At 45.9% G+C, this 26,961-nt stretch overlaps 7 protein-coding genes across 7 annotated transcripts; 6 read left to right on the top strand and 1 right to left on the bottom strand.

Annotated features, from left to right (window-relative positions):
* Positions 1-3,086: 3,086 nt before the first annotated feature.
* On the top strand, positions 3,087-3,791 carry EDB93DRAFT_1246938 (uncharacterized protein; the record flags this gene model as incomplete). The annotated part of the gene is made up of 1 exon (XM_041452516.1): positions 3,087-3,791. The coding sequence occupies one exon, from the start codon at positions 3,087-3,089 to the stop codon at positions 3,789-3,791; it is 705 nt and encodes a 234-aa protein (XP_041311084.1).
* Positions 3,792-5,498: 1,707 nt separating this feature from the next.
* EDB93DRAFT_1101183 (uncharacterized protein) lies at positions 5,499-5,956 on the bottom strand (the record flags this gene model as incomplete). Its single annotated transcript, XM_041447075.1, has 3 exons — positions 5,499-5,644; positions 5,676-5,774; positions 5,839-5,956. The coding sequence occupies 3 exons, from the start codon at positions 5,954-5,956 to the stop codon at positions 5,499-5,501; spliced, it is 363 nt and encodes a 120-aa protein (XP_041311083.1).
* A 6,529-nt stretch (positions 5,957-12,485) lies between these two features.
* Positions 12,486-15,045, top strand: EDB93DRAFT_1125383 (putative oxalate decarboxylase/oxidase). Its single transcript, XM_041448713.1, has 14 exons — positions 12,486-13,050; positions 13,100-13,173; positions 13,230-13,324; positions 13,376-13,450; positions 13,499-13,542; positions 13,591-13,684; positions 13,734-13,836; positions 13,886-14,081; positions 14,139-14,148; positions 14,204-14,238; positions 14,287-14,350; positions 14,413-14,446; positions 14,496-14,555; positions 14,608-15,045. The coding sequence occupies exons 1-14, from the start codon at positions 12,773-12,775 to the stop codon at positions 14,745-14,747; spliced, it is 1,302 nt and encodes a 433-aa protein (XP_041311082.1). The 5' UTR covers positions 12,486-12,772; the 3' UTR covers positions 14,748-15,045.
* A 2,782-nt stretch (positions 15,046-17,827) lies between these two features.
* On the top strand, positions 17,828-19,624 carry EDB93DRAFT_865539 (uncharacterized protein). The gene is made up of 3 exons (XM_041457749.1): positions 17,828-18,389; positions 18,449-19,142; positions 19,195-19,624. Exons 1-3 carry the CDS (start codon positions 17,872-17,874, stop codon positions 19,345-19,347), a joined length of 1,365 nt encoding a protein of 454 aa, XP_041311081.1. The 5' UTR covers positions 17,828-17,871; the 3' UTR covers positions 19,348-19,624.
* Positions 19,625-19,708: 84 nt separating this feature from the next.
* Positions 19,709-22,357, top strand: EDB93DRAFT_1078874 (WD40-repeat-containing domain protein; the record flags this gene model as incomplete). Its single annotated transcript, XM_041445414.1, has 16 exons — positions 19,709-19,825; positions 19,883-19,897; positions 19,954-20,059; positions 20,120-20,189; positions 20,251-20,313; positions 20,365-20,428; positions 20,472-20,556; positions 20,609-20,631; positions 20,682-20,840; positions 20,896-20,965; positions 21,021-21,193; positions 21,246-21,487; positions 21,539-21,725; positions 21,778-21,906; positions 21,966-22,007; positions 22,064-22,357. The coding sequence occupies 16 exons, from the start codon at positions 19,709-19,711 to the stop codon at positions 22,355-22,357; spliced, it is 1,839 nt and encodes a 612-aa protein (XP_041311080.1).
* Positions 22,358-22,387: 30 nt separating this feature from the next.
* Positions 22,388-23,363, top strand: EDB93DRAFT_1319382 (heme oxygenase-like protein; the record flags this gene model as incomplete). Its single annotated transcript, XM_041454878.1, has 2 exons — positions 22,388-22,885; positions 22,937-23,363. 2 exons carry the CDS (start codon positions 22,388-22,390, stop codon positions 23,231-23,233), a joined length of 795 nt encoding a protein of 264 aa, XP_041311079.1. The 3' UTR covers positions 23,234-23,363.
* Positions 23,364-25,327: 1,964 nt separating this feature from the next.
* EDB93DRAFT_865412 (uncharacterized protein) lies at positions 25,328-26,927 on the top strand. The gene is made up of 12 exons (XM_041457748.1): positions 25,328-25,340; positions 25,393-25,569; positions 25,695-25,736; positions 25,788-25,820; positions 25,876-25,952; positions 26,006-26,060; positions 26,113-26,211; positions 26,265-26,381; positions 26,438-26,478; positions 26,540-26,565; positions 26,620-26,813; positions 26,875-26,927. Exons 2-11 carry the CDS (start codon positions 25,470-25,472, stop codon positions 26,801-26,803), a joined length of 774 nt encoding a protein of 257 aa, XP_041311078.1. The 5' UTR covers positions 25,328-25,340; positions 25,393-25,469; the 3' UTR covers positions 26,804-26,813; positions 26,875-26,927.
* The last annotated feature ends 34 nt before the right edge of the window (positions 26,928-26,961 follow it).

Raw genomic sequence — 26,961 nt, 5'->3', positions numbered from 1 at the left:
TACTGTCTTAGCAATGAAACTCTTCCTATGTGTCCCTGAGGTCCTCATTGTAGGGCAGCTTTGTACTTATGAAGGACACAGCCCAAACACTTTGAAAGTCTCAAAAATACACCACTGGCCCCCTTGTAGCTCAAAAATGGAAGTTTGCGCTTTTCTAGGAACTGCAGGAATGATGAGAACTTGGATTAGAGATTACACGCCCATCATGTGTCTACTTACAAATCTAATGCACACTAACACTGCTTTCCAGTGGGACCAGGAATCCCAGAATGCCATGAATGAGTTGAAAAATGCCATTATTTCCTCCCCCATCATCAGACCTATCAATTATATGTCACAGCATGAAGTCATTTTAGCTGTAGATTTGTCTTACATTGCATGCGGCTGGATCCTCATACAGATTGACAACAATGGGTGCCATCATCCCATGCAATTTGGTTCCATCACCTGGAATGAGCATGAGTCAAGATACTTGCAAGCAAAAATCGAATTAGACTCAAAATGTTCACCATCGAGCTTGATGCAAAATATGTCAAAGGCATGCTCTGGAACCTGGACTTACACCCAAACACTGCAGTTAACAGGTGGATTGCCAGTATCTTGCTATTTGATTTTAAACTTTGTCACATACTGGGAGTGAAACACACAGGACTGGACAGACTGTCTCGATGACCCAAAGCACCTGAGAATGAAGAAGAATTTGAGGAAATGCTGGAAGAAGTAGAAGAGTGGATAGATGAGGTTATCAGATGCATGATCTGGAAGGAAGAGGACTTAGAACGAGTAATCGTCAATATAGCAACGACCATGCACCTTGCTTCAGCCACATCAAGAGACCAACAGAGCCAGAACAATGAACCACAAATCCCCTCCAACAATGAGGCACAGCAGCATGATAACAAGCTCTACCTGATCCAGTCCTTCCTCGACAAACTTACATTTCCGCCCACAGTGTTGAGCACAGATTGCATCCGGCTCGCCAAATGTGCATGACAATTTGTTTTTCAAGACAGATTGCTATGGCACAAGAACTCTGGAGGATGCCAGCAATTAGTAATATTCAAGCAGGATCATTTGCACATCTTACACAAAGCTCACGATGAACTGGGACACAAAGGGATATATGCTACTAGATGCACCATAATTGATTGTTTCTGGTGGCCCACACTTGATCAAGACCTAGCATGGTACATTGAAACATGACATCAGTGCCAAATCCACTTGGTCAAAAAAGTCATCATTCCATCCACCATATCCATTCCTTCAACTCTCTTTTGTAAGATCTCCACAGACACGATGCATATGCCCACCTCCCACAGGTGCTCATACATTATACAAGTGTAGTGTTCCTTATCCAATTGGCTGGAGTTTAGGATGTTAAGGAAGGAGACAGGAAGAATGCTTGGGGCATTCTTATTCAAGGAGATACTCTGTAGATGGAGAGCAGTAGATGAAATAGTAACAGATAACAGCACACCTTTCGTCACAGCACTTGATTGGCTAGCGCAGAAGTACTACATTTGCCACATCTGCATTTCAGCTTACAATTCCAAAGCCAACAGACTTGTGGAACACTCCCATTGTACTATCTGTGACTCTCTCATCAAAGCATGTAATGGTGATATTACACAATGGCCTGTTTTCACCCATCATGTCTTTTGGGCTGATCACATCACAACTCACAGATCTACTGGCCACTCAACTTTCTACCTAGCCCATGGAACTAAATCCTTGCTTCCTTTCGACATCATCAATGCAACCTTTATGCTTCTGAACGTCACCTCCCTCCTCCCTACATCTGACTTAATCACTATTTGAGCACGCCAACTCGCCAAACAAGATAAAGATTTCGCACTTACACATGAACAACTCCTCAAAGGTCGCATGGCCTCCATCAAGGACTTTGAACAATGCTTCGCCAATACCATCCATGACTACAACTTTCCCTCCAGTGCCCTCGTACTTGTCCTTAATAAGAAAATTGAAGCCTCATCAAATGCCAAATGCAAACCACATTATTTTGTAGATCACATATTGATAGATAATTTAAATTTGGCTATCCATCTACTTGAAGCTTGTATGTGCAATTAGACAAGAATTTGAGCCACCAGATTGAAGCCATTTTTTTACTCTGAGACAGATGGCCTAGTTGGAAGTTAGAATAGGTCATCTAGTCAGATGGTTGGTAGTTCATGTCCTTAAAACTACTCAGGCTTACTCATGTACTCAGTAGATGTTCTAATTTTGTTGTATTTATATTGTCAAATATTAGCTAACTAGGTATAAAGTATATGGGGTCTCCACGTAGTGATTAGCATACCTGGTGAAAGGTTGAAATGTACCTTTGTACTAATACTGCACAAGGTGCTGCATTGCATCATGCATCTCAAGTAAGGCTGATTATTATCAAGATATGACCCTTACATGTATTTAGCCTTTTTATTTTACACACACGAACACTCCTCATACCATGTGTCATACATGTTCCCTATTGGTTCTCCATCCCAATCAAACATATTAATTCCTCTCCTCGTCAAATAATCTCACTCAGTCTTTTGAACCAAGACTGAGGTAAGCTATCTTACTGACATCCCTACTCTACTCCTACTAACTACTACTCTACTAGTTTTGTTCTCACCCTTAGGTATGATTTATAGTTACCTTTAGTCTTTTGAACCAAGACTGAGTTTTGTTCTCGCCCTTAGTTTCTCTAGTCCGAGTCTCGTCACCTCTAACAGGTTATGAGCCCTGACTCAGACTAGGCACTACATTCGGTTCTCGCTTCCACTCACCTTATCTGAGTCTCTCTGACTTTTCCCAAACTGGAACAAGGTCGTCCTCTATTCCCACTTGACCCATAGATCTTATCCATTCCCTTGCCTCCATCACCACCATTGACTCCTGTCATTCCACCTCGCTCATTACCAAACCCACTCACTCTTCCCATTCTATTGTCACCATCGCCGACATGTTGTTCCACATCTGCAATGTCTACCATATCGTCATCAAACATTTGAATTCCAACATCCTTTCCCCATCCTCCTCTGGATGCCAATGGCTCCAACTATACTTCGTGGGTAACATCCATGGACCTTTGGCTCTCACTTTTCAACCTTTGGTGTCTCCTCTCTGGTGATGAGAAGGGTCCTCCGTGCCCCATCAAAAGCTCCACTGAGACTGACGTTGATTTTAACAAGCGCCTCGCAACACATGATGTGAGCTCAGATGTCATCTCTTTCCGAGAATGCCAAAGCATAACCAAGGGACTCCTGGGTATGGCGGTACACTCAAGTGACCTTATCCATTTCACAGGAGTTGTTGACCTGGCTGCCATCTGGAAGGCACTGGAAGACAAGTACCAGGCATCTGTCGGCATTCATTTCACGAGCCTTATGGGCCATATTTTTGACCTTCCCAAAGCTTCTGATAGCGACTCCCTTACCAAAACCATCAGGGAAATCACAGACATCAAAGCCCAATTTAAGGTCATCGAGTCTTTGGAATGGAAATGCAATGAATATACTCTTGTTCAAGCGCTACTACGTGCCCTTCCCGATTTCTATGCGCTGCTCTCCCAGCTCATACTCCACGGTGCTGATGCCAATGCCAGAAAGCTTATGCTAGAAGGTGTAATCAGCCAGGTCAGAAGTTCAGAGCAGTACTATGCAAGTTTTGGCTCCACAAACCCACATGCACACCACACAGCCATGGCCGCTAGGATAATGAAAGCAGGTAAACCTACCAAATGTGCCAAACCAAAGGATTTTGATGCTTCCAAGGGAGATAAATGAGAGTTGTCATGGCATTCAACATGCAGATCTTGCAAGTGCACAGGCCACATCTGGTACAACTGCTGTGCTCGTCTAGCAAAATCAGACTCACCAAATATGTCAGCATGCATTCCCCCCTCACCTTCACGAGGCACTAACATGTCAGTTCTCCCATCAGGACAACCTGATGGCACTCTGTCATTTCTTCGTCTTCCTACGCACTCTGCCAGTTTCTCTAATACAAGCATTATTTCTTTTCAATTCTACATAGACTCTGCTGCCACCGCACATATGGAATCCAAGCACTCCCTCTTCACTCGCTACAGAACTTATAATCCCCCCTTAATTGTGAAACTTGCAAATGACGATACTGTTCTTGCCCCAGGTTGGGGATTCATCACGCTAGCGCTTTACAATAATGGAAGGCATGAGTCCATTGAACTCCCCTTTCTTCACATACCAGACCTACGGTGCACACTGATATCCGTGTCTGCTCTAGCATCGGAAGGAATTTTCTTTGAAACGGATGCTGAAGGAGGACAAATGCATTATGCTGATAAGACTGTGATCGCACGTGTGGAATGCTCTGCTGGTCTATACTACCTTTGAGCCGCGCACACCCATACAGCCTTTGCCACCAGGTCTGCTTTGGCTACACCTTTACCACTAACTGTATGGCGTGCGCGCATGGGCCACGCTGCCAACTCCACTTTGCGCAAAGCTGAGAAGATTGTAGTAGGACTGTCCCTTGACGTGTTAGACAAGTCTGCAGGACCTGGCGACCACATTGACTGTCCATTGTGCCTAATGGGCAAACAGAAATGATTGTTGTTCCCATCCCATGCTCGGCACAGCGCAATGCACATCGCTGAACTCATTCACACTGATGTTTTGGGACCCGTAAACACTGCGACCCCATCTGGCGAAACATACTTCATTGCCTTCACGGATGATTTTTCGCATTTTTCAACTATCTACCTCATTAAGCACAAAAGTGAGGTATACTCGCACCTTCTGCGATATATCGCCTGGATTGAAAACCAGTCAGGACAATGGGTCAAATGCCTCCGCAGTGATAATGGCAGCGAATATGTCTCTCACACTACTATTGAATTTCTGCATAGTAAAGGAATTGAGGACGAACTTACGATGTCTTATACAGCCGAACAGAACAGGGTTGCAGAACGTGGACACCAGACCATTGCCACCCGAGCATTAAGTGCCCACCACCAGAGTGGTTTCCCTCATTCATTCTGGGGTCACGCTATCCTCAACTCAGTATACATCAAGAACTTCCTCCCATCATCGGCCACTGACAACAGAACACCGTTTGAACTTTTCTATGGTGAACTACCAAATGTTTTGCACTTACATCCATTTGGCTGCCTCGCATATGCTCACATCCCAGATGACAATCACCACAAGTATGATTTTGTTTCAAGACAGTGTTTCTTATTGGGGCACATCAAAGATGCAGGATATCTTCTATGGGATCTGGCAACATGACAGACAGTGCACTCTTGAAATGTCCTTTTTGATGAAAAGTTATTCTATGGCACCCCCAACTCGGTTCTCTCACCCCTCATTGAATTACACAACCAGCGCATATTAATGCAGCAGCCCACTCCCACATTGCCACATGATTTGCCGATATCAGAAGATGGTTCCAAAATCACACTACCAGGACCCAGTACCGTTTTAGTGGGAGTACTTCCGGTCTCTGCTCCTCTATCCCCGAACCTCCACACCCATTCCCGCAGTCGAATGACAATGTTCTTCCCGTTCCTGCTGAAGTTCTGGTAGAAACAGTACCATCTCCTGAGCCACAATGTTCGACACACGACCAGCAGTTCCAAAAACTGTGGCCATCCTAACTAAACATGTCCCAGTACAGCAGCATTGGACCTATGTACAGGTCACTGTTGAGGAGGAGGAGGTTGATGAAAATCTTAGTATTAGTGCTACCCCCAACGTAACCATCAAGCACTCCGTGAAGCATGTATCCTTGGCAGACAGCAACAAGATTGATGGATGGAAACTTCCTCCAAAAACAATAGCTGCCACTCACTCATCGATGGATTCGGGTCATTGGGAAAGTGCAATGAACGAAGAGTTAGCTTTGTTGGGAGAAAAAGGAGTGGGTGTCTTAACACCACTCCCATCAGGGAGAAAAGCAGTCGGCTCATGGTGGGTATACTCGCACAAGTATGACAAAAATGGCCAGATTGCCCGCCACAAGGCCCGCCTTGTTGCGGAGGGTTTCACGCAGATCGAAGGACTAGATTATACCAACACCATATGTGCACTACTCTCCATGGTCACTAAGTTTGAACTCAATCAAATGGACGTAAAGACCAGCTTTCTCAACGATGAGCTTGACGAAGAAATCTACATGTGTCAACCTCCAGGCTTCGAAGACGCTGAGCATCCAGATTGGGTCTGGAAACTCCTCAAGGCCATCTATGGACTCAAGCAAGCCGGTCATCAGTGGAACAAGACACTTGATGATTTCTTACAAAAAGAAGGTTTTAACTTTGTTCACAGTGAAGCAGACTATAGTCTGTATGTTTTACGCAAAGATGACAAGACCATCTGGCTCCTCGTTTATGTCGACAACATGTTGCTTGCATCGAACTGTCGGGATTTCCTTAACGGTTTCAAACTGGAGATGAGCAAACATTTCGAAATGAAAGATCTTGGTGAAGCATGTCATTTCTTAGGAATGCACATTACGCAAGATCACTCCAAGAAACTCCTTACCGTCAACCAATCCTCCTTTCTCAAACAGATTCTCAGTGAAACTCGGATGTCAGATTGTCGACCAGTATCCACCCATGGTTCCAGGGATCTCCTTGACGAAGTCATCTGCACCCCTTACTCAAACCAAAGTGCAACAATTTGCCCACATGCCATATGCGCGTGTCATTGGGGAACTCAACTTTGCCATGCATGTTAGTTGTCCTGACATCACATATGCAGTATCGGCGCTGTCAAAATTTTTGAGTAACCCTGGCATAGAGCACTACCGCCAGCTTCACCATCTCCTTCATTACCTCCATGGATCCACGCATCATTCCCTGACTTTTGGTTTGTCCAACCAAGGACTCATTGGTTATTTGAATTCCGACTTTGCATCTGATAAAGATGACAGTCACTTGATTGGGGGCTATGTCTACTTTCTTTTCAGCTCCCCCATTAGTTGGTGTTCCCAAAAGCAGTCCGTTGTTGCAACCTCATCCACTGAAGCTGAATACATCTCACTCTCTAACGCGGCCTGCAAGAAGATCCATCTCAGCCAGCTGCTATGCGATTTTTGTCTTGACCTCTCGCTGATCACCCCCACCATGCTATATGGTGATAATAATGGAAGTCATGCGCTAACAAAAAACCCTCAATTCCACAACCAAGCCAAGCACATTCGCGTCCGCTATCATTTTGTTCGAGATCTAGTCAGCAACGGGACCATCATTATTCCCTATGTACCCACACACGATATGATTGCCAACATCTTCACAAAATCCCTACCATGAAAACTTTTCCACAACCATCGACACTTGCTCGCTATGAATTCACAGTCAAATGAAGACCCAGCTGGATGAGTATGCCCACGTCTCTAGCATTTTGCGTCCGAGTGGGAGTATCAAGATATGACCCTTACACGTATTTAGCCTTTTCATTTTACACACACAAACATTCCTCATACCATGTGTCATACATGTTCCCTATTGGTTCTCCGTCCCAATCAAACATATTAATTCCTCTCCTTGTTGAATAATCTCACTCAGTCTTTTGAACCAAGACTGGGGTGAGCTATCTTACTGACATCCCTACTCTACTCCTACTAACTACTACTCTACTAGTTTTGTTCTCGCCCTTAGTTTCTCTAGTCCAAGTCTCGTCACCTCTAACAATTATGTCAGCAGATATTGCTGGTTTTATTGGCCTAAAATTGTTACGACTTGGATGGTATCTGTTGGCGACGCTCAAACAGAGTGTATGTCGTCAACGGTCAAGGACGTCCTTGGGCTAGCCCAAGGTTAGGGGTCTTACTTGGCGAGGCTTCAGCAAGTAAGATTTGACGCCTATGTCCAAATCGGGTAGCTTATGTCAAGCGGGTGCGAGATGATAAGCTATATCGGCCAAGGCTTACGACACCCGAAGGTTAATTGTAAGATCGTCGTTAATTAGAAGGACAGAAGTCCGACTAGTTAACAGGGGCTTTGCTCGTCGACGAAGTTGATGAGTAAAGATCGAGACTATAGGCTTATCCACGAAGAGCAGATAAGAAGATAGAATATAGACTGCTGGCGAGGCAGAAAGGATCACTCTGGTGAGAGTAGGAGGTCAAGAACCAAGTAGATTCAAGTTAGAGAATATAGTACATGGTAGCGAGTTTATATAGAGGACAGGAAGCGTATTAGTGGGTGATAACTCGTACTACCAAGAGAGGTAACTGGTAAAGGGGATAACCATAAAAGGAAGGCACATTCGAGGTGAGACACGAGTGAATCCTGAACGTGCAGATAAGAAAGTAAGTCAACAGTCAGAATAAGAAGTGAAACACGCAGGGGCACGATCGTGCAGCTGCGGAGCTAAGTATAAGTCGCATGTGCGACTGCGCACCGAGTCAGAGGTCAAGAAAGGGAAAAGGGCAAAGGGGATGCGTCATGCATCATATCATAGGTTACCGTCCGGACGGTAAGGGCAAAGGGACTGTCCACAGGATCAGTCGGGTGGTGGAATGGAGCATGGGTATGCTTTGTCAGTGAAAGGGTCCAGCCAGATGTACTGGCTTTGCTGAAGTGACAGATAGAGAGCGAAAGGGAATGCGAGGTTGACAAGGATGACCAGGGTAAGGTCGGGGTGAGGGTATGATGCAAGGGCTGATACGAGGAGGATTAGGAGAAAAATGGTAGGGGCCCAAGCATCTAGATGTTCTTGTAACAAAAATGAAAGGAAATTGTCTGCAAAGTCTATTCTACTGCCCCCCCACCAATAGATTAAGGTTTATTGGAGGGGGCAAAATGGAACATGTTTGCAAATTGGCTGGAAATGAACAGCAGCATTGCAGCACATATGCCCAATATGGTGATATTTATGATATGATATTCTAATCAGAATTTTTCAGCCTATGGAAAGTTATTCAATATGACAGGATGGCCTGCACCCAAAGGGCCTTTGCAAATTTGAGCCAACAGACACAACCGGTAAGGTACTACGGCCTCATGTGAATCCATGCAAAGTTAAGTCTCTGCCAAAACTTAACCAAAACAGCAATAACAAACAAATGACAGCAACAGAATACTACAACAACTTGACCAGTATGGAGCATCAAAGGTGGATTATGGGTGAAGCAGGGATGAAGTACATACACAATAATTTGAGATTAAAGATGTGCATTATCAATTGTCATGCTGCCAATCAATGGCTCATAGAGGTGCTGCTGAATGCCGACCACTGTTTGTATTCTCTTGCTATCAGGATGCCAGTCCCATAAATTCAAAAACTAACTCAATTTTGATCAGATGGTCAAATGGGAAAAGCAAAAACTTTGCAATAACTCTTTGGAATTTTGGGTGTAGCCATTTGTAAATTCACTCAGTTGTAGGTTTGTAATTGAATAAAAGCCCAAATGTCACGAAAAATCACACTTGGTCATGTGACATTGTATGGATTCGCATGGGACCTACCTTACATGACCGGACCGGACCGGACCCGAGCCGAGCCGTGGTAACACCGGCGGCGGCGTGACGGTGACAACGGGTTGTGTGCTAGTATTATCTTCCAGCCCCCGGTGAGGTCTGAGGGGAAGGTTATGCTTGGTTTGAATTATTCTTGTAGTATCATGTGACTTATCAAACAGTGCAATGCCTTCAGAAGGCTCAATATCGCTCCACACTCGAATCGGGGGCTGGGAAGGAGCCTGACAGCGGTCTACTCTGAGATTTCCCAATAGTTTGCTGATGTGTATGCCTGGGGCTTCATAGGAGGCTAGTACTGTCGTTTCTGAAATAGATCAGGTGCGCAATCTTTTTTCAATGGCGATTCGCCCACATTAACTTAACTACAGGACAGTAATGCTAATATACCTTTGACCAACTCCCCGCACTTGCCAAGCCCATGAGGTCATGTCTGACGCTAGTGAGTCAGATGCATACCTCAAGGCCCCAGTTGAGATTGTCGACGATGCAATTATGTGGTGGCGCCGTGAACGTAAAACATACCCTTGGCGCTCGCTTGTCACGCATGGCCCTGGACTATTTGACTATAACTGGTACATCTTTATTTTTTTTCCATCAGTACAGCATGAAATTTGACACTTTCTAGTTACTTCCGTTGATGTCTAACGCATATTTTTCGCGTGGTTGATTGCTTCTCTGACACGTGCGATCTTGACTCTCTGCGCAAGCTGCTGGTGCTGTCCTTTGTTTGGGATGTAGGAGCTCACTTGGTTTGGTAAAAGACTTGGATGGTATGCCAGTTGCAAGACTCCCAGACTTTGAGGGACTCGGAGAGAGACGAGGTAGGTTTTGAGGATGGTGGGACAGTATCGTTTTTCATGGGCCCATGTTGCATGCAACTACTGACGAGGTATATACATTCAAGTCGTTTCTTTGCATCGCACCCGGCGTGTTCTACCCGCGACGGGTCCACTACCCGCAAGACCCACGCATACCCTGCACAGTACCCTTGGGTATACGAGTACGGGTGCGGGTAGAGTCCTCGACACCCGCGGGTTTACCCGTGCTAATGCCTAATTTTGAGGCGTGCAGGTGAGTCATATGGTTTAATCCTTGTTGCACAGTGACCTTCTCATACTCACTTTGTCAGGATCATCCCTACTCGAGCCGTTAGTGGCTTTGGCTCGGCCTGTATTTTTTTTGCAGGCCAGGCCGGACCGGTACATCGCTAGGCCGGTCAGCTCTGTCATAGATGCATCTCAGTGAGGCCTCACGTTCCGGCAAACGATATGCATCCGCTCTGTAAAAAGTAGTTTGAAGGCACAATCATGTGTTACACAAGTACTAGATGTGAATCCATGAGAGTCCGTGCATTTTGGGGGAAAAAACATCTATAACTCCGCAATACATCCCAATAATATGTTGATGGATGGATAACCTGATATCAGAATACAGTTGGCGCAGTATACTATATCAAACCGTACTGATGAATCGGAAAACATTTGGTTTAATTCCACTTTGGGTTGTGACAGGCCGTTCATTAAGCAGCAGATAGTGCCTGGAGAAGTTTATTCTAGCACTCTCCATCATGTGTAACCACCGTATCGCAATTCAAAATTTGCTGCGGTGCGTGAAGGGAGTCACATCTATGTACAAATATAGCACGATATCCAATTCGATTCAATTGCACATGGTCGTGTGCACTACGTCGAGGATCGACGATGCTCGAGAATTATTAGATGGATTTATAATTGACAAGCCAGTACGGGATTTATTTATGGATGCCAACGAGTCCTACGCCAGCACATCATTAGGGGAACATGTGGTACTCGCCTTCTTCAGCGCCTTTCGTTAAGACTAACCGTGACGAGTCTTCAGGTGATGGTTGTATGATATCAAAGAAGTCAGTTCTTCATTTAATTGAGGAGAACTAGAGTGGATCAAAGTAGGCGCACCAAGTATAGTATGACAGAATGAATAATGACATAAATAAATACGGCGGGATACCAGTCAGCATGATGCCTGTAAAATGGTGCCGAGTGTAATGCAGAGAGATGTGCGCCGACTTTGCCAAAGCAGGGAGGTACGGGGCTCCGTAAGACTTGCGGCCTGAGGTCACAAGAATGACATTTGATTTTCCATATTTGGTCGGGATGGCGCAGGTGACGGATCGTGAGGTGTTCGTTTTGAAACCCACGAGTGAATATATATGCCGGGGTGAAGTGCGCAGTAAACCAAGCTTGATGGCTAGGAGCCAATCGATATGGTGATTCGGTTCGCTCTTATTGGGTTACAGAGGGGTCCGAACCCGCGCGGCTCGTCATCGAACATTGAAATTAAATTGCGTGTTCTTGAGAACTTGTCGACTCCCGATTTTCCGCTCATGATAAGTTCGCCCACATGGAATTGATTGCGGCGATCAGAAAGCGCGAGCAGTAATAGAATCAATGGCCTATGTATATCTTGAGAGGGGCGCAGGTTGAACCAGATTTAACCAGTCTATTTTCGCATCTGGTGTTCGATCTATCAGGAACGCAGTGAGAACATTCATCTATGCTCACTCCAAACCCAGAACGGCAAAAAGTTCCTAGGAAAGATCAATACACTGCTAAACGCGGTTGAGCGCTTGAACCCGTAAGTTACCTCATCCACGAGTCTCGCTCTAATTGAATTCTGGTCGGACTATCCCGTGAATTGGATATCGCGTCTTCTTCGACAACGCCGCCGACCCAAAATGCCTAGACTTCAGAGGGTCGACAAGCTTCAGCCTTCGTGACCCTGGGCAGGCAGAATATTGAAGGACTTGATGGCTTTTCGCGCGGTATGAGGCTTAAAATAAGTCATAGCCTTTCTCCATACATAGGGATAGTCGAATAGGAGAAAGATCAGCAGGAAAGTATCAATAGGGTACCGCCAAGTTGGGCGCGTGGCTTGCTTGGTAACTTCTTTCAAGCAGGGTCGGCAACGTGCCCAAATTTCCATTCTTGGACATTGTAAAAAAACATTCCTAAACGACACCAATGCATTGCCATGAGTTTGTCCTCATGTGAAAACTTTCATTGTGTAGTACGCAGCCCGTAATGTCCTCGAAATCATAGGTTCGCTCTCCACTTCAACGGTCCCATTTCGTCCAGACGGTGATGTTGTTAATACTCCCGTGTGCGTAATCAATGTCGTCTGGTACCGCGACCCTTTCCTGGTATGTTAATAATGACGGAACCGAGGTTCACCAATGCGTATAAAAAGGATTGGCCTGCAAAGTGCTGTTCCTTAGTGTAATTTTTTTAATTTTCTTGGTTCATCTTTTGCATACTCGAAAAAATGCACTCGTGGCGCCGAATTCTCTCGATCTTGGCCCTCCTGTCATCTGCAGTCGCTGTGCCAACTTCTTCATCAGTGGTATCAGCTCCGGCAGCTAGTCCAACTGTTCCTTATGCCAGTGATGACCCCAACTATCCACTGTGGAATGAAGACGAAGATATCATCCCTGAGCCTATCCGTGGCACACTTGGGGCTTCCATCCTTGGACCTCAAAATATTCCGCTGGAGTTGCAAAACACCGACAACTTAGCTCCTCCTACCACCGACAGTGGCTCTGTGTAAGCCATATAATTTACGGTGTTTCCTAGTTCTTAAACTCCATTCTAGGCCAAACTTCAAGTGGCCCTTTACCTTAAGTCACAACCGCCTTCAGACTGGTGGTTGGGCAAGGCAGCAGAACAGTATGTGCTTCATGCCATGGCTTTGTCTATCGTCGATTAAAACTGCAACTTGCTAGTAAATGATATGAGTATCGCCACTGATTTGGCAGGAGTCGATATGCGCCTGGAAGCAGGTGCCATCCGTGAGATGCACTGGCACAATGATGGCGAGGTATACAACTTTTTTGAAATGTGAAGTGCGATACTAACAGTCCTTTTACAGTGGGCATATATCATTTCCGGCGATCTTCGTGTCAGCACTGTGACTCCAGAAGGTCAAGTTTACGTCGGTGATGTTGTAAGTCCGTCGTACTCTCCCATTTGGTTTGCCTAAACTGCGATTCAGTCACAAGGAGATCTATGGTACTTCCCTGCAGGTTATCCCCACAGGTACGTGTTTTCTTTTGCACTGAGGCAGTGAGCTGAACTGCGATCTAGTATTCAGGCCAAAAACACCACAGCTGCTGGTGCAGAGTTTTTGTTGGTCTTCGACTCCGGCTCGTTCAGTGAAGATTCCACTTTCCTTCTTACGGTCGGTCGTTTGTCTGGTGCATGAGCTCTTGCCTGAACATGATCAATAGGACTGGCTGGCCCATGTACCCAAAGAAGTTATCGCAAAGAACTTCCAGGTAAATATTTCAGCATTCGACGAGATCCCAGCTACCGAATTATACATCTTCCCGTGTAAGTTTTTCTCGTTCCTGTTCATCACACGCATTGACATCTTTATTAGCTACACCTCCTCCGGAAAACATTGAGTCGGACATGGTAATTCCGAACGACACCCCGATGCCCTACACATTCGCCATGTCGCAGGTGAACGCAACGCCGGCACCTGGAGGTTCATACAAGGTCGTAGACACGCGTTCCTTCCCTGCGGCTACCACGATTTGTAGTGCTGAAGTAACTGTCGAGGTGGGCGGTATGAGGTTTGTGATTCCTATTTGTCCTTCTCAGGACCCGAGCTAACGACTGTTGTCTGATAGGGAGCTTCACGTGAGGAAATCATTCTGTCTCGAGAATACAGTATCTCTAAACTTTATTTGTGAAGTGGCACCCCACGGAACCTGAGTGGACTTTCTTCATGTGCGTATCAGGTTTACCTGAGATTTAGTCCAACTAAACCCTTTCCAGTTCGGGCCAGGCTCGCATGACCGTTTACGCATCCTCTTCTCAAGCAAACACAATCGACTTCCAAGTAAGTTTACCCGAATCTCTGTGATTCGGCGGTTATAACAGCGAGTGCTTCTCTGCTTTTAGGCTGGCGATATCGCATATGTCCCGCCATCGTATGGTATGACTAAACGTGATTGTGTTCGACGTTTCTTCTAAATATCTTTTAGGCCATTACGTTGAGAATACTGGCAATTCCACTCTAGTGTTTCTAGAAATCTTCAAATCAGGTTCTGTATATCAAAATATATGCCGCGTGTCAATCTCATCATCATTCTACAGGATTGTTCCAGGATATTTCTCTCACTCAGTGGCTCGCACTGACGCCACACGAGCTTGTCAAAGCACATCTCGGTCTTTCTGACGCTGTCATTGACAGCTTTTCAAGGGTCAAACAGGAGGTCGTCGGTCCCACATATTAATCAACTTCGGCGCTCTGGACTTATTTATCGGAACGATAACACAAATAATTTGTCACGTACTTGTACGAGTTTTTGAGCGTTAGCACGACCTGTGAATTTTGTGATCGTACTGAAGATTTTTTATTCCTTATCATTTAGAATTTGTGATCCTTATTATGATCATGTTATTTTGACTTTCAAGTCATACTTGTAGCCAATATCAAGTTGACTGATTCCCAGATTCCTTGAAACCTTGGTGTGATCAGTCTAGGTCGGAATTGAGCTCCGAGGTTTGTTTGTTCAGTTATGTAACTTGATAATATAAGCGCTTTGAGAGTTTCAGGTTGACTAGTGCTAGTGCTAGTATGCAACTTACCTTGTCCCGGGAGCTTGTCGCCACGCTTACTATGCCATACGAGTTGCAAGCTTGTTGTGCATGTGAATACATCCAATGATTGAATGGACTTACAAGCTGTAGTTGTTACCAGAAACGTCCAAAGTAGGACCCCGTAAGCATGTGAGTGTCACCTTCCGAATCCCGTGGGAGACTCTGCCTCTGTTAATTTCACTCGACAGAAAGCAATGGTAAAATAAAAGTCAATCAAGTGAAGTCTACCGTAGGATGGCCTCAAAGTCATTTTTCATGTCTCCGAACCCAATGATTATACTTGCGAAGCACTCCATAATTAAGGTCAGTGAGAAGAAATTGTACACTCCAACTCGTGCTAAGCTGTAAATGAAGTAAACCTTGTTCTATTTTTCAAATTTTCCGAATCGATGGATCACTTGTCGTTCCATCTTTCACAGCTTCATCACCGAAGATGAGCGTCTCCGAGTCCGAGCCTGATGATCTCGGCATGACGGTTCATGAAGATGGCGACACATCGTTCGTCGTCTCGCTCGAGAACAGGAGCAGATATACTCTTGTGGCTTGTTTGCATTTCGAGAGGCAATCCAAGGGAACCGAATATAGTTTTGTAAACGGCAGACACGACGTCGGTGCAAGACAGGCAGTATCATACGCGGGCTTTCAAATCTAGTGAGACTGCATGGCGGCATGTTGAGCCTCGTGCTCGAACGAGCATGATTCTAAGCTTGATGCTTACGGGGTCCTACTTCGCATGTTTCCGAGACGCATGTTTCGAATATTTGACTTGCGTTATTTCCACACAACATTAATATTGCAATCAGCTGTGATTTTTACTATGGCGAGCTTGGCGTGATTTCGAAGAGCAGTCTCAGGAGAAATCTGCTTTTAGGCAGTAGTTTCTACAAGATATGTATATCCAGAAACGTAAAAGTTTACACCCTTGACGGCAACAATTCTTCTAAGTTCGGGGAATGCATTCAACATAATTGAACTAAATGCCAAGTGATGTTTTTTTTTGGCCTAGTACCATTTCATGTGCTAGAGGGGCAGTACCAATCCCCTCATGTCTTTGTTTTGTCGAAAGTCTCTTCGGAAGAGGGCTGAGCAGTACGTAATTCGTACTAGCGTCTCCTGAGTGCGGCGCCCTCAAGCCCTGCACCACCGGGTAGCTATTGAGACTAAACCTCTTACACACAAAACGATAGAAATCAGAGCGTACATCGGATCAGAGTATATGCATAACATATATTCCAGAGTCTCTTGGCTCTCAATATTTGATGTGATGAGGGCGAAGGCAATGCGGCTGGAAACATTAACAATTTCGGCCATAGTCCATATATACTTTCTAACAAATACCAAGACAATAAGTAAATGATTCATTTCGTCGATAATCCGGGCGCGTGCTTAACGGACGGTTCAAGATAACCACACTACTGTTGGCATTATGAGACACCATCACACCACCATGCCGCTTTGCAAAAGAATCCCACCGGATCTCATGGTGGTGCGTGTGCCAATCTGCATTTGCCATGACAATGGACAATGGACGCCCACTATCAAGGAGTCATGTTATTGGTGTGGCATCTCTGGATAGGCCCCATCAGTGAGATTTGTCTGATGACGGGCCAGGCAATGGTGTGCTGACAATCTAACTTGAAGAAGTAACCAATCGGCAACTGGACAGATGATATGGCACTGAGTTCATTGAGAGGCTATAACGATCTCCTGACATTACTAGAGTCTAGGGAGGTATCTGAGCGGGGCAATCAGAATTTCTGTCATTTCATTCATGCGGTTCTGTAGGCCCGTGGTGCACGGTGTCTGCGTTTAGGCGAAAGATTACTGGCAAATAGATGAGTCGGTGGACGTATTTCTGGCAGGGTCATTGCTATGGTGTGCCATCTGTTGAAGTTATGACAGTAAGTTAACCCACCTCAGACTTCCGGTTGCGACTGCGACGTATGTGTATAGTAAGGCTAAAACTTACTACAAGTGGGATGGCTTGGATAATATCACCTCGGACTTCAGAAGATCCACATAGTCTCCCATGGTAGCCAGATCATTTTAGACGAAGGAAAATAGTCGTTCCGCATTCACGAGTACGGATGTTCAACGTTCAGAACGTTCAACAAGTGCGACTCTTACATCATGCCTAACGGAGTTTGAAAAGCAAACCTGCAGCGCCGGGCCGCCGGCTACTGTCGGTCCGCTTTACTTTCCTCCTTACTCAAATCAATACGGAAGCGTTCAGCGGGTACATGCACTAATTCTAGCATGTTCTTGTAGATTTCTATTACCTATCAACAGAAAGACACGCACAATGACTTGTAGTTTTGCACTGGCAATACGAGTTTAACTTCGACGACGCGCATCAGCGCGCTGGAAACAGGCCCTGAAGTACTGTCGTGTACGGTCTTTTTATTCTCGTGCTTACGCTGATCCTATTTTTTTTCAGCCTCCACATCCCGCAGTTTTTGATGCTCCTGATATCGTCGAATGAAAAGGCCACGCAAATTTTGGTGCAATAGCCTTGTGACAATCAAAATGACCGAGGCTTTTAAAATTTTCGACTTCAGCAAGAGTCACCGTAGTCACTGTAATACTAGCTCTTTAAATTCGCCTCGCAAATTTGTCAGTTATTGTCGCAAGACATGGTGTGCACTGTGCAGTCTTGGGACGGTCACGTGGAACACACGTGACCTCGTAGCTTGTTTTGTTGCCACTTATGAACGTCATACACAACCATCACTGTACTGACCCAAATTCATCTGACACATGGAGAATATAGAAGACGATGTCTTTAAGCCAGATCCTGTGATCGTGGACTGTGACGTCCTAGAGGCTGCTAAAGAAAATATTCAGCCACTTGCATCTGGTCGTCGAGTTACCACTCTTTCAGCTATCCTGCAAACTCCTCACGCACAGCGGGATGCGCAACTACTCGCAGCGCGTAAGCGCTTTCGTACGAATGTCCAAATTGCACTCGAAGATGAAGATGATGATCCACTGGAAGCATACTCGCGTTTTATTCAATGGACTCTCGAAAATTACCCTCAAGGACAAAGCGCAGAGTCAGGACTTTTGGAGCTTCTGGAAGAGGCGACAAGGGTATTAAAGGACAACCGAAATGGTCGATGGAAAGGGACGTCGACATACCTCAAACTTTGGGTACTTTACGCGAGCTATGTGGAGAAACCGACCATCATCTACAAATTTTTACTCGCAAATGATATTGGAACCGATCACGCCCTACTGTATGAGGAATACGCCGCCGCACTTGAGAGAGCCGGACGGTAAGCTTTAGCCTGATTTCACGCGCAAGGCTCGTTTTGAAGCAGGATTTTCGTCGTAGGCGCAGTGAGGCGGATGCTGCATATCTACTTGGAATTGCACGTCAGGCTTCTCCCCTTGACAGACTTGTAGCCAAGCACAGTGAATTTCAGAGACGAATGATGACTGCAGCCACAATACCTCCGCAGCTCGCCTCAAATGCTCCCCCGCGTAGAACAGCGTTGGGTGTGACTTCCTCATCTTCCGTTGCAGTACCTTTATTCCCGTCTATTTCTCAAGTTCCTTCGTTGTCATCGCGAGCCGACACCAATGGGCCCCGACGTGGGCCACGGCTAGGCACAAACGCTCCTCTCCAGATTTTCGTGGACCCTTCCGGAGCAGAATCAACCGACGCCACCGATTCGGTCACACCTTATCCTGACATCGGAACACGTAAATCCCGGGTTAAAGAAAATACACCCGAGGTCAGCAAAGCGGCAGGCAGCACCCTAAAGCAAGCTGGTCGCACTCGACGAATTGCGTCTGGGTCGAATTCGGAGGCAATTGTACCAAAAATTGTGCCTTTCAAAGACCCTGAACCGGACACGGACGTGAAAGGGAAGTCTGCGATGGCCCCACTTCGCGTTCCCATATCCAGGCAGAAGGATGCCATACCGGAGACTCCCGCAAAGACTAGTTCCATCATACCATTTCATGATACCCCCGAAGTTGGCGGCATCCCGTCCACTCCTCGATTCACACCCTTTCGAGATGAGGTGGGTAAACTTTACTGTATGGACTCACAAAGGTGCTAACTAATCGATTTAGCCTGAAATAGACACGTCGGCTGCAACGCTTGCACCTGAGACGGTGATGAAGCTAAAAACCGTTGGGGGGCCTGTGAATGGATCTGAAGCAGAAGCATTGAGGAAAGATCCTCTGAAGAACTATTCTATTGAAGAATGTCCACACGATGACTGAGTGATCTTCCCCCTGCTCGATCTCTCTTTTCCTCTAAGCTATTGTCGGCTATGCTACATTATTATCTACATTCACGTTCCCCTCCTGCTTTAACGTCTTGTGGTGGTCTTGGGTTTCGTCCTCGGTTTTGTAAAAATACTCTTAGCAGATCATGACCATCTGTAGAACAAAGATTGTTAACCTCTACCCCTGACCTAGGCTACACCAGGGTGGCTGGAGCCCGTCAACTGACCCGTTGCTGGTTTCCTAATATATCTTTCCCCTGACACGATTGTGTCCGCAGCCCAGACTTTTGTTTCATTGACCAGTCTACACATCTGACCTTGCTAGAGACACTTACTAAGATTCAGTGATCCCCGCGATGTCATCCAAGCGAATCGCTTTATATCCTTGCTCTCCTAATACCGTACGTGGAACATCGACAAAGATCTCAGCTAGCAAAGATAAGGTTGTTTACACCAATGGAAAAACTGTGATCGTGCGTAGTCACCCTTCAGACACTCATGCTGTTCGCTCATGGACGATCCATCCCTAGATCCGTGACCTCAACGTGAGGATTGATCTTGATTATTGTTTTTCAAACTTCTTCAATCCTGGTCTGCTTAGAATATTGCACTATCAACGACTTTCTCTGGTCACGCATACAACACGACTGTTGCACGTTTCTCACCATCTGGCTTCTACTGTGCATCTGCAGACATTACTGGAACGGGTGCGCCTATTCTACGGTGTCATATGTGATAATAGTCGCTGATCAAATCTAATCCTGCAGTCAAGATATGGGATACCGTAGGCGAGGATCAATCCGTGAAAGGAGAATACAAAGTTCTCTCCGGGAAAGTGTGAGTAGTATACTCTGATCGTTGGGGAGTCTATCTGAATGGCACTGTTTACGATCGGTAGCAACGACCTGGCTTGGGATGGCGAAAGTAAGCGGATAGTTGCAGTTGGCGATGGCAGAGAGAAGTACGCAAAATGTTTATGCAGAGCGGACAAAGACTGACATTGGATTTGAAGATTTGGTCATGCCTTTCTTGCCGATTCTGGCGCTTCGACGGGTCAAATCAGTGGACACTCAAAGGTTTGCTATCACCATTTCTGTGAACCAAGCTTATCTCGGGTAGGTAATCAATGCTGTTTCCATTAGGCATCAGCGCCCCTTCAGGGCGGCTACTGCCTCTGATGATAATTCCATTGTCTTTCATCAAGGTAAACAGCATTTAAGTTCATTGAATGAACACTGAATTCTTCCATCCTACAGGTGTCCCTTTCAAATACGATAAGGTCTGAAACTTCTTTACGGTATGCGAGTATTGACTATAACATGTTTAAAGACCATCAAAACGCACACCAAATTCGTGCAAGATGTTCAATTTGGACCTTCAGGTGACCACTTCGCCAGCGTGGGCTCAGACTCGAAAATCTTCCTCTATGATGGCAAGACTGGTGAAACGGTTGCAGAGTTTACTGACAGCCCACACAAAGGAACCATTGTAAGTTGTGATGGAAGCATGATTCGAGATGAGAGGCTCACATTATCCCTACTAGATGTCCTGCTCTTGGGGCCCAGATAGCAAGTCATTCTTTACGGCATCTCTAGATTGCACTGTTAGACTATGTGCGCACTCAAAGACACTGCGCTTTACTAACTTGACTGAACTCGTCGTATCTAGGGGATATCGAGTCCCGTAAGTCGTTGCAGGCTTGGACGGTCGGCAGTGGGGTGCCCAATCAGCAAGTCGGCGGTGTCTGGAGTGGCATCGGTGATCTTGTGTCACTCTCCATGTCTGGCGATTTGAATGTCTTTGACATGCGCACGGGAGATAAGCCAATTCGTATCCTTCAAGTATGCAATCCTTCCTGAGTTCATGGTACTTCGCATGACACTTTTCGTACAGGCTCCACAAAAAGCGATTACCGCAGCTTCGTCAACGTCTCCGACTACGTTCTTTGCTGGGTCGGCTGACGGGCGAGTGTTGTCATATGATGTGGACTCGAAATCACCTTCAGATGGCATTCAGCTGGTGGGGGGCACGCTACACGCTAGTCTTGTGTCTGGCATGGCGACCGCAAGTTCTGGAAAAGTATTCACCACAGGTTATGATGACCACATCCGAGAGATCGAGGGATTCACATACACGTCTGTTGTTTGCCATCCTGCATCGTTGTTTTATTGAAATGGGTATGATAGGCCTGCTTCCATCCCTTCATTGTCGCAGCCAAAGTCAGTTGCAGTGACATCAGACGACACCGTATTTGTCGCTGGCATCACGTCGGTTGAAGCAATCCGTAACAATCAACGGGTTTGCGAGCTGAAACCATCATATGTACCAAGTGTAGTGGGTGCTGGTGGAACTGTGGTTGCAGTCGGTGGAGAGGTGAGCATCTCCGTTTAATGAACTATTATTTTTTCGGTTTATCGTGCTCAAGGATAAGCGCGTGCACGTCCATACTTGGAACGGCAATACGTTGACGGAGAAACTGGTACTTCCAGAAAGCGAGGGCACGATAACTGCGCTGGCGGTATCAAATGATGGGGCACTGATAGTGCAAGGAAATGTGAGTATCCAAGGATCAAGTTCTGATTCAGGTTCACGTTGCCGACATCGCATCTACAGTCTGCCGGAAAGATCGCGTTATATCACTCACAGAGTGGCGAGGTAAGCTTTACTAAAAACTGCACCTGATACCCTGAAACGATGTGATGGACCAACAGCGTATTCCGACTCGCTGGGACTGGCACACTGCGCGCATATCCTCCTTGGCATTCTTTCCGGCCCTGTCTCCGACCCATGTCGTTTCGGGATCTCTTGACACCAACCTCTACGTCTGGAGCTTGGAAAACGTTTCGAAACGCGTTCTCGTTAAGGGGGCAGGTCCAGGGGGCGTTAACTGTGTCATTTGGCTCGGTGACGCCAGTGTCACTGATGGCAAAAAGATGACACGTATTTTGAGCGCTGGCGCGGATGGATGTGTGAGCATTTGGGAAGTTGAGTTGCCAGGGAATTAGATAATATTCACTAGATAAGATAAGAGAGTGATGACCTATATGCATTACCACGCGCCTCCACCACTCACTTCCACATTGTCAGACATGCATAGTAATATCACACAACATCTGAAAGACCAAGCTAATCTAAGGTCAAACTACAATGCAGCCACTCAGCACGAATTTCTCACAGCTGCTGGTACGTTGACCCTATCTCCAGCCCGTCTTGCGCTTTGGCTCTGTCAGGATCGCATTTATGCGGCACACGCATATCCACGTTTTATTGGTCTGCTCATATCAAAAATCCCCTTCGATGGACCTGCTATCGAGGAGGAATTGAATAGAGAGACTCTCGCCCTGCTGACGATGTGCTTGGAGGGAATTATTCGCGAGGTTTCTTTCTTTGAAGGAGTCGCAAAAGAGTGGAGCTTGGATATAAACGGTTGGAAAGAACGGAAAGCCACGCGAGATTACACAGCGGAGATGGCAAGGGTAGCTTCTGTTGGTTCATTGGAAGAGGGACTCGTGTTTCTATGGGCAATGGAACAGGTTTGTACGCCTCGCAATCGACATTATGCTGCTTGACACAGGCCTCCTTAGGTATACCTCGACGCATGGAAGTATGTCAAATCCCTGTTCCCTCCTCAAAGTGACTCAGAAGACTATACTGCGAATGCGATCCGCCAATTCACAAACAACTGGACGACACCGGAGTTCGAAGAATTTGTCCAGAAGTTGGAGGCTCTGACAAACAGGCACTTCGCAAGACGCCACCATGGGCATTCGCGCTCAGCTGTACGTGCGATGGAGAGTATTTGGGAGAGAGTTGTGGAACTTGAGGAGAAGTTTTGGCCTGAGGAGGGAGAGGACACCTGTTTAAGCTCTAAAACCTTTTGAGGTCGAACACATTGAAATAATGCCGCTTGATTAGTATAAGAGTATATTGTAGGAGAGGAAACTCATGTATCATAGTAGTGTCTGTCGAAGTAGAAAACATTTCTCGATTCGCCTGCATGACAAAACTACAATACACATGCAATGCTCCAAGCTCCCACTGTCATACTGTGAAGGTCACTGACTCACCCAAGACTCTCCGGTTCCCAAACTCCGGAGTCACTGCTACAATACTATGATATCTCGTCAGCTGTACCGATTGGTGGACGGACATGATACTGCCGTGGCATCCAGGAGTTCCCAGGTATGAAAAATCAAACCAATCGATTCTATTTTGGTGACGACAACAAACGGCAACTGTGAGAGTTCGTAGAAGTCAAAGATTAAACCCCAGAAAAGTATGAGACAAAAAAAATATCCAGGTGCGGGTCACCCGTAGGGAAACGCACGGGTACGGGTAACACCGCGGTTCTAGGCTAACGGGTATGGCGGGTACGGGTACGGTGTAGGATATTCATACCCTTGAGCACACCCCGACCCTTTACCGCGGGTTGGCGGTGTTTGGACGGGTATAACAACGATCTGAATCTGTGTAGTTTTTGATGTTAACATCAGTTTCAGTGCTCGACTGGTGAAATGGATCACTGAAAGCAATCGCTCAGTCAATATAATCAACGACCGTGAACACTGCGAGCTTCTTTGTGCAGGTCATCCGAACGTTAAACTTCCATCATTTGATGTATTGTCTCCAGGGAATTTCAATTGATTGCATCCGTTTTTCATTTTGTATACTCACGACTCGCGAGAGGTGAGCTAGGTACGTCTGCCGCGGTCTGCAAATTCAAAGCATTTGCATGTGATTTTTTCCCGGCTAACGTTCTTTCTTGGACGCGTCGATGAACGATGAACGATTTTCACTTGCTGAATATATATTGGCCATTTAAAAGTTAGATAGGTTGACGGACATCTGATACGGTGAATGTTGGGCTTACGGCGACCGATAGCAATTATTATTCCTGCGTGCGTTGTTCTGGTTACGACAGCACTACTGAGTGCTGGGTAAGAAGTACTGATCTCCGAGTGGGAAACAAAAAGGAACGGATGACAGTCTTCTTCTTTCTACATAATCTGGCAAGGAAATCCCGGGCCAAGGCGGCGCAAGTCGGTTTATCATCTTCATTTTTTGTTTTTTTTTTTTTTTTTTGGGGGGGGGGGTTTGGGTTGATCCGAGTACGCGTAACCTTGGATGTGAATTCATCAGCAACCGCCAGTATTATGATCGTCCAGCACGCACACTGCGTGGATCAAACGTGATTGAGATCGAGTCGCTGCGGGTATGAGTGAAAAATCGGCAGTGAGAAATGGATTCATGAAGCTTGCAAAGATGGTTGACACTAATAGAAGGATTCAAGAATGTCTGTATAGTATAAATGGTCGTCTAACTTATCTAAGACGTGAATTACCTCCCATAGTTCCCACGGTCACAATGTGGACTGACGAATCGTGAACGTCTGAACGTTCAAACGTTCATGAACAATTCATCAATCCTTGAAGTGGCGAGTTGATATTTCCCATCAGCCCAGTGACGGCACAGCAAGACACCGCCGCGCGCCTACGGCGTACGCGTACTACTTACTAAGGCTCCTCCTTAGAAGCTCCTGTCCAATGTCTTTCCATCCCATGATTTGCGTTTAATATGCGTATGGACGATGAGCGAGCCACAGCATATCTGTGTCCTTGCAGCGTAAGACGGCCGCACTGTGCCAGTGCAATTAGCGCTGATCATGGTTCGTCACTTGCACACCCTCGGAGCTCCTTCAACAGCCGCTCCAGCACTGCCATTGGATATCTGTGCCTGATTTCACCAGCTTCTTATAGATTGCAAGAGGACTGGTACGCCGTTTGATATTCTTCCTCTAACCCATGACTCTCTATACACCAGCCGACTTCGCAGTAGGACGCTCTCTTTTGGATCTCAACGTGAGTCATGCAGATGCTGACCTCACAGATGCTGACTCCGTATTTTCTTAGTATGCTTATGGTGAGAGAAACACTTGTTGACTGGCACCAGCCTATCTGAATCAACTTAGTGTCTACAACTGTGATTTGGGTTCGTGTGGTTACCGGAACTTTTCTATACCTCTCGATTGACATTTACAAAGGTCTATGACTATATCATTACATTCAAAGATGAGGTGCACTATCTCAGATTATTGCTATCTTTGCGATTCTGAGCCAGATGATTTTGAAGCTGGCCTATCTGCACAAGTCGAGGTGGGGGAAGGTCAAGATACTGTATCTGGTGTGTCGCTATCTGCCATTTTGGCTGTTGGCGGTAGATACCTACCGTGAGTCCCAGTTCGTATTACTGTTTGCATGATTGAAAATGCTGTAGAGGTATTACAACCTACCTTACCATTGAGTGTGAAGTACTTACTTTAGGGTGTGATGTACGACGTCTGACCTACCAAACAGCAATGCCAGACATACTTCCAGATAAACTCATGTCAGTGTCTTGCAAGCATATAAGATTAAGAGATATCTCATTTATGTACAGGGCTTGAGGGAATCACGCTGATAGCTGCGGAATGTAGGTTTTGACCCTCATTCTGCACTATTTGCATGATAAAAGATCATACCTGTAGGGATGTTCATATTGAGAACGTACGCCATCTGGGGAAGAAGCAAGAGGATATTGATCATTCTCTTGTCTTCCTTCGTCGTATGCTTCGATCTCTCCCAAGCATTCCTCTAAAGATAACAACTATTTCACAGGCAATTTTGATCCCAGTCATTTATATCTTGACTAGCTTTGGCAACTCAGTGATAAGTATGTGTTCCCGTCGTTACCAAAGATTGACCCCAATTGATACATGTACAAGTATCTAAACCTCCAATACCCAACATCACCAGCTGTTATAATGTCGGCGAAAGTTGCATCATTGTTGCAGCCTATGTTTTACTAGTAGTCGGCGAATTTGGTGAGTAAGCGTTGAATGAAAACATCTATCAGGTTTGACGAATTTCTTCACAGAAATTCTGTTTTTCACGTTGTACTGTTCAATCAAGCATTACAAAAATCATGCAAACCAACATCGCTTGCTCAATATTCTCATTCAGCACAACATATTCTATTTCATCTGCGGACTTTGTGCGTGATAAAACGGTCTTGAAAATTCGTGCTTGTTGCTGAGGCCATTTCGCCAGTCTTTTCGCTTCTTGTCATCCTGACAATAGGGCTTCTTCCTGTACGTGCACCTCTCACAGCTAGTCTTTATGTTTCCTCTGCTTACCTAGTCGGCATGACAGGATGTGTACGGTGATATGACTTCAAAGTACGTCCTGTGTCTGTGTCACAGAATCAGATGCTCATTAGGATGGTATTAAAGCCTCCAGGTCACTGTACACGCCCTGCTCGTTACAAGAATGCATCTGCTGCTCTGGAAGTCGGATCATGCACAGAGGGCCGTCCTTGGTGACGATATAGCCCTGGATGTATTAGATCAAGCTTCTAGAAGTTGCAATGAGGATCGGTACAGAAATGTTTTGGACATTCGACCTGGTCCCCATTAGGTTCCAACAAGTTGCGTGACTGCTGTAGTCTGTAGAGACACGTAGTTGCATACTAATCGTTAAGTATTAAGTTATAAGTAATTAGTTACATTCAACATCACGTGCACGTGTCAGTCACGCGTCCGTCACGACCCTATCAATGTCATTAGATTCGATTC

The sequence above is a fragment of the Suillus bovinus genome (assembly GCF_016758785.1).
Source record: "Suillus bovinus strain UH-Sbo-P2 chromosome Unknown EDB93scaffold_8, whole genome shotgun sequence".
In the NCBI taxonomy this organism is placed as follows: Eukaryota; Fungi; Basidiomycota; class Agaricomycetes; order Boletales; family Suillaceae; genus Suillus; species Suillus bovinus.
The sequence above is the reverse complement of the archived record's forward strand: the minus strand, read 5'-3'. Positions and strand labels throughout refer to the sequence as shown.

What these genes read in the sequence shown, in the direction of transcription:
- EDB93DRAFT_1125383 (XM_041448713.1), top strand. Translation starts at nt 12,773, where the DNA reads ATGCACTCGTGGCGCCGAATTCTCTCGATCTTGGCCCTCCTGTCATCT. An exon ending in CCTGCAGGTTATCCCCACAG is followed by an intron (nt 13,543 to 13,590) that starts GTACGTGTTTTC and finishes ACTGCGATCTAG; the next exon opens with TATTCAGGCCAAAAACACCA. An exon ending in ATATGTCCCGCCATCGTATG is followed by an intron (nt 14,447 to 14,495) that starts GTATGACTAAAC and finishes AATATCTTTTAG; the next exon opens with GCCATTACGTTGAGAATACT.
- EDB93DRAFT_865412 (XM_041457748.1), top strand. Translation starts at nt 25,470, where the DNA reads ATGATTTTGAAGCTGGCCTATCTGCACAAGTCGAGGTGGGGGAAGGTC. An exon ending in ATACTTCCAGATAAACTCAT is followed by an intron (nt 25,737 to 25,787) that starts GTCAGTGTCTTG and finishes ATTTATGTACAG; the next exon opens with GGCTTGAGGGAATCACGCTG. An exon ending in TTCTCTTGTCTTCCTTCGTC is followed by an intron (nt 25,953 to 26,005) that starts GTATGCTTCGAT and finishes ACTATTTCACAG; the next exon opens with GCAATTTTGATCCCAGTCAT.
- EDB93DRAFT_865539 (XM_041457749.1), top strand. Translation starts at nt 17,872, where the DNA reads ATGGAGAATATAGAAGACGATGTCTTTAAGCCAGATCCTGTGATCGTG. An exon ending in GCACTTGAGAGAGCCGGACG is followed by an intron (nt 18,390 to 18,448) that starts GTAAGCTTTAGC and finishes TTTTCGTCGTAG; the next exon opens with GCGCAGTGAGGCGGATGCTG. An exon ending in TCACACCCTTTCGAGATGAG is followed by an intron (nt 19,143 to 19,194) that starts GTGGGTAAACTT and finishes TAATCGATTTAG; the next exon opens with CCTGAAATAGACACGTCGGC.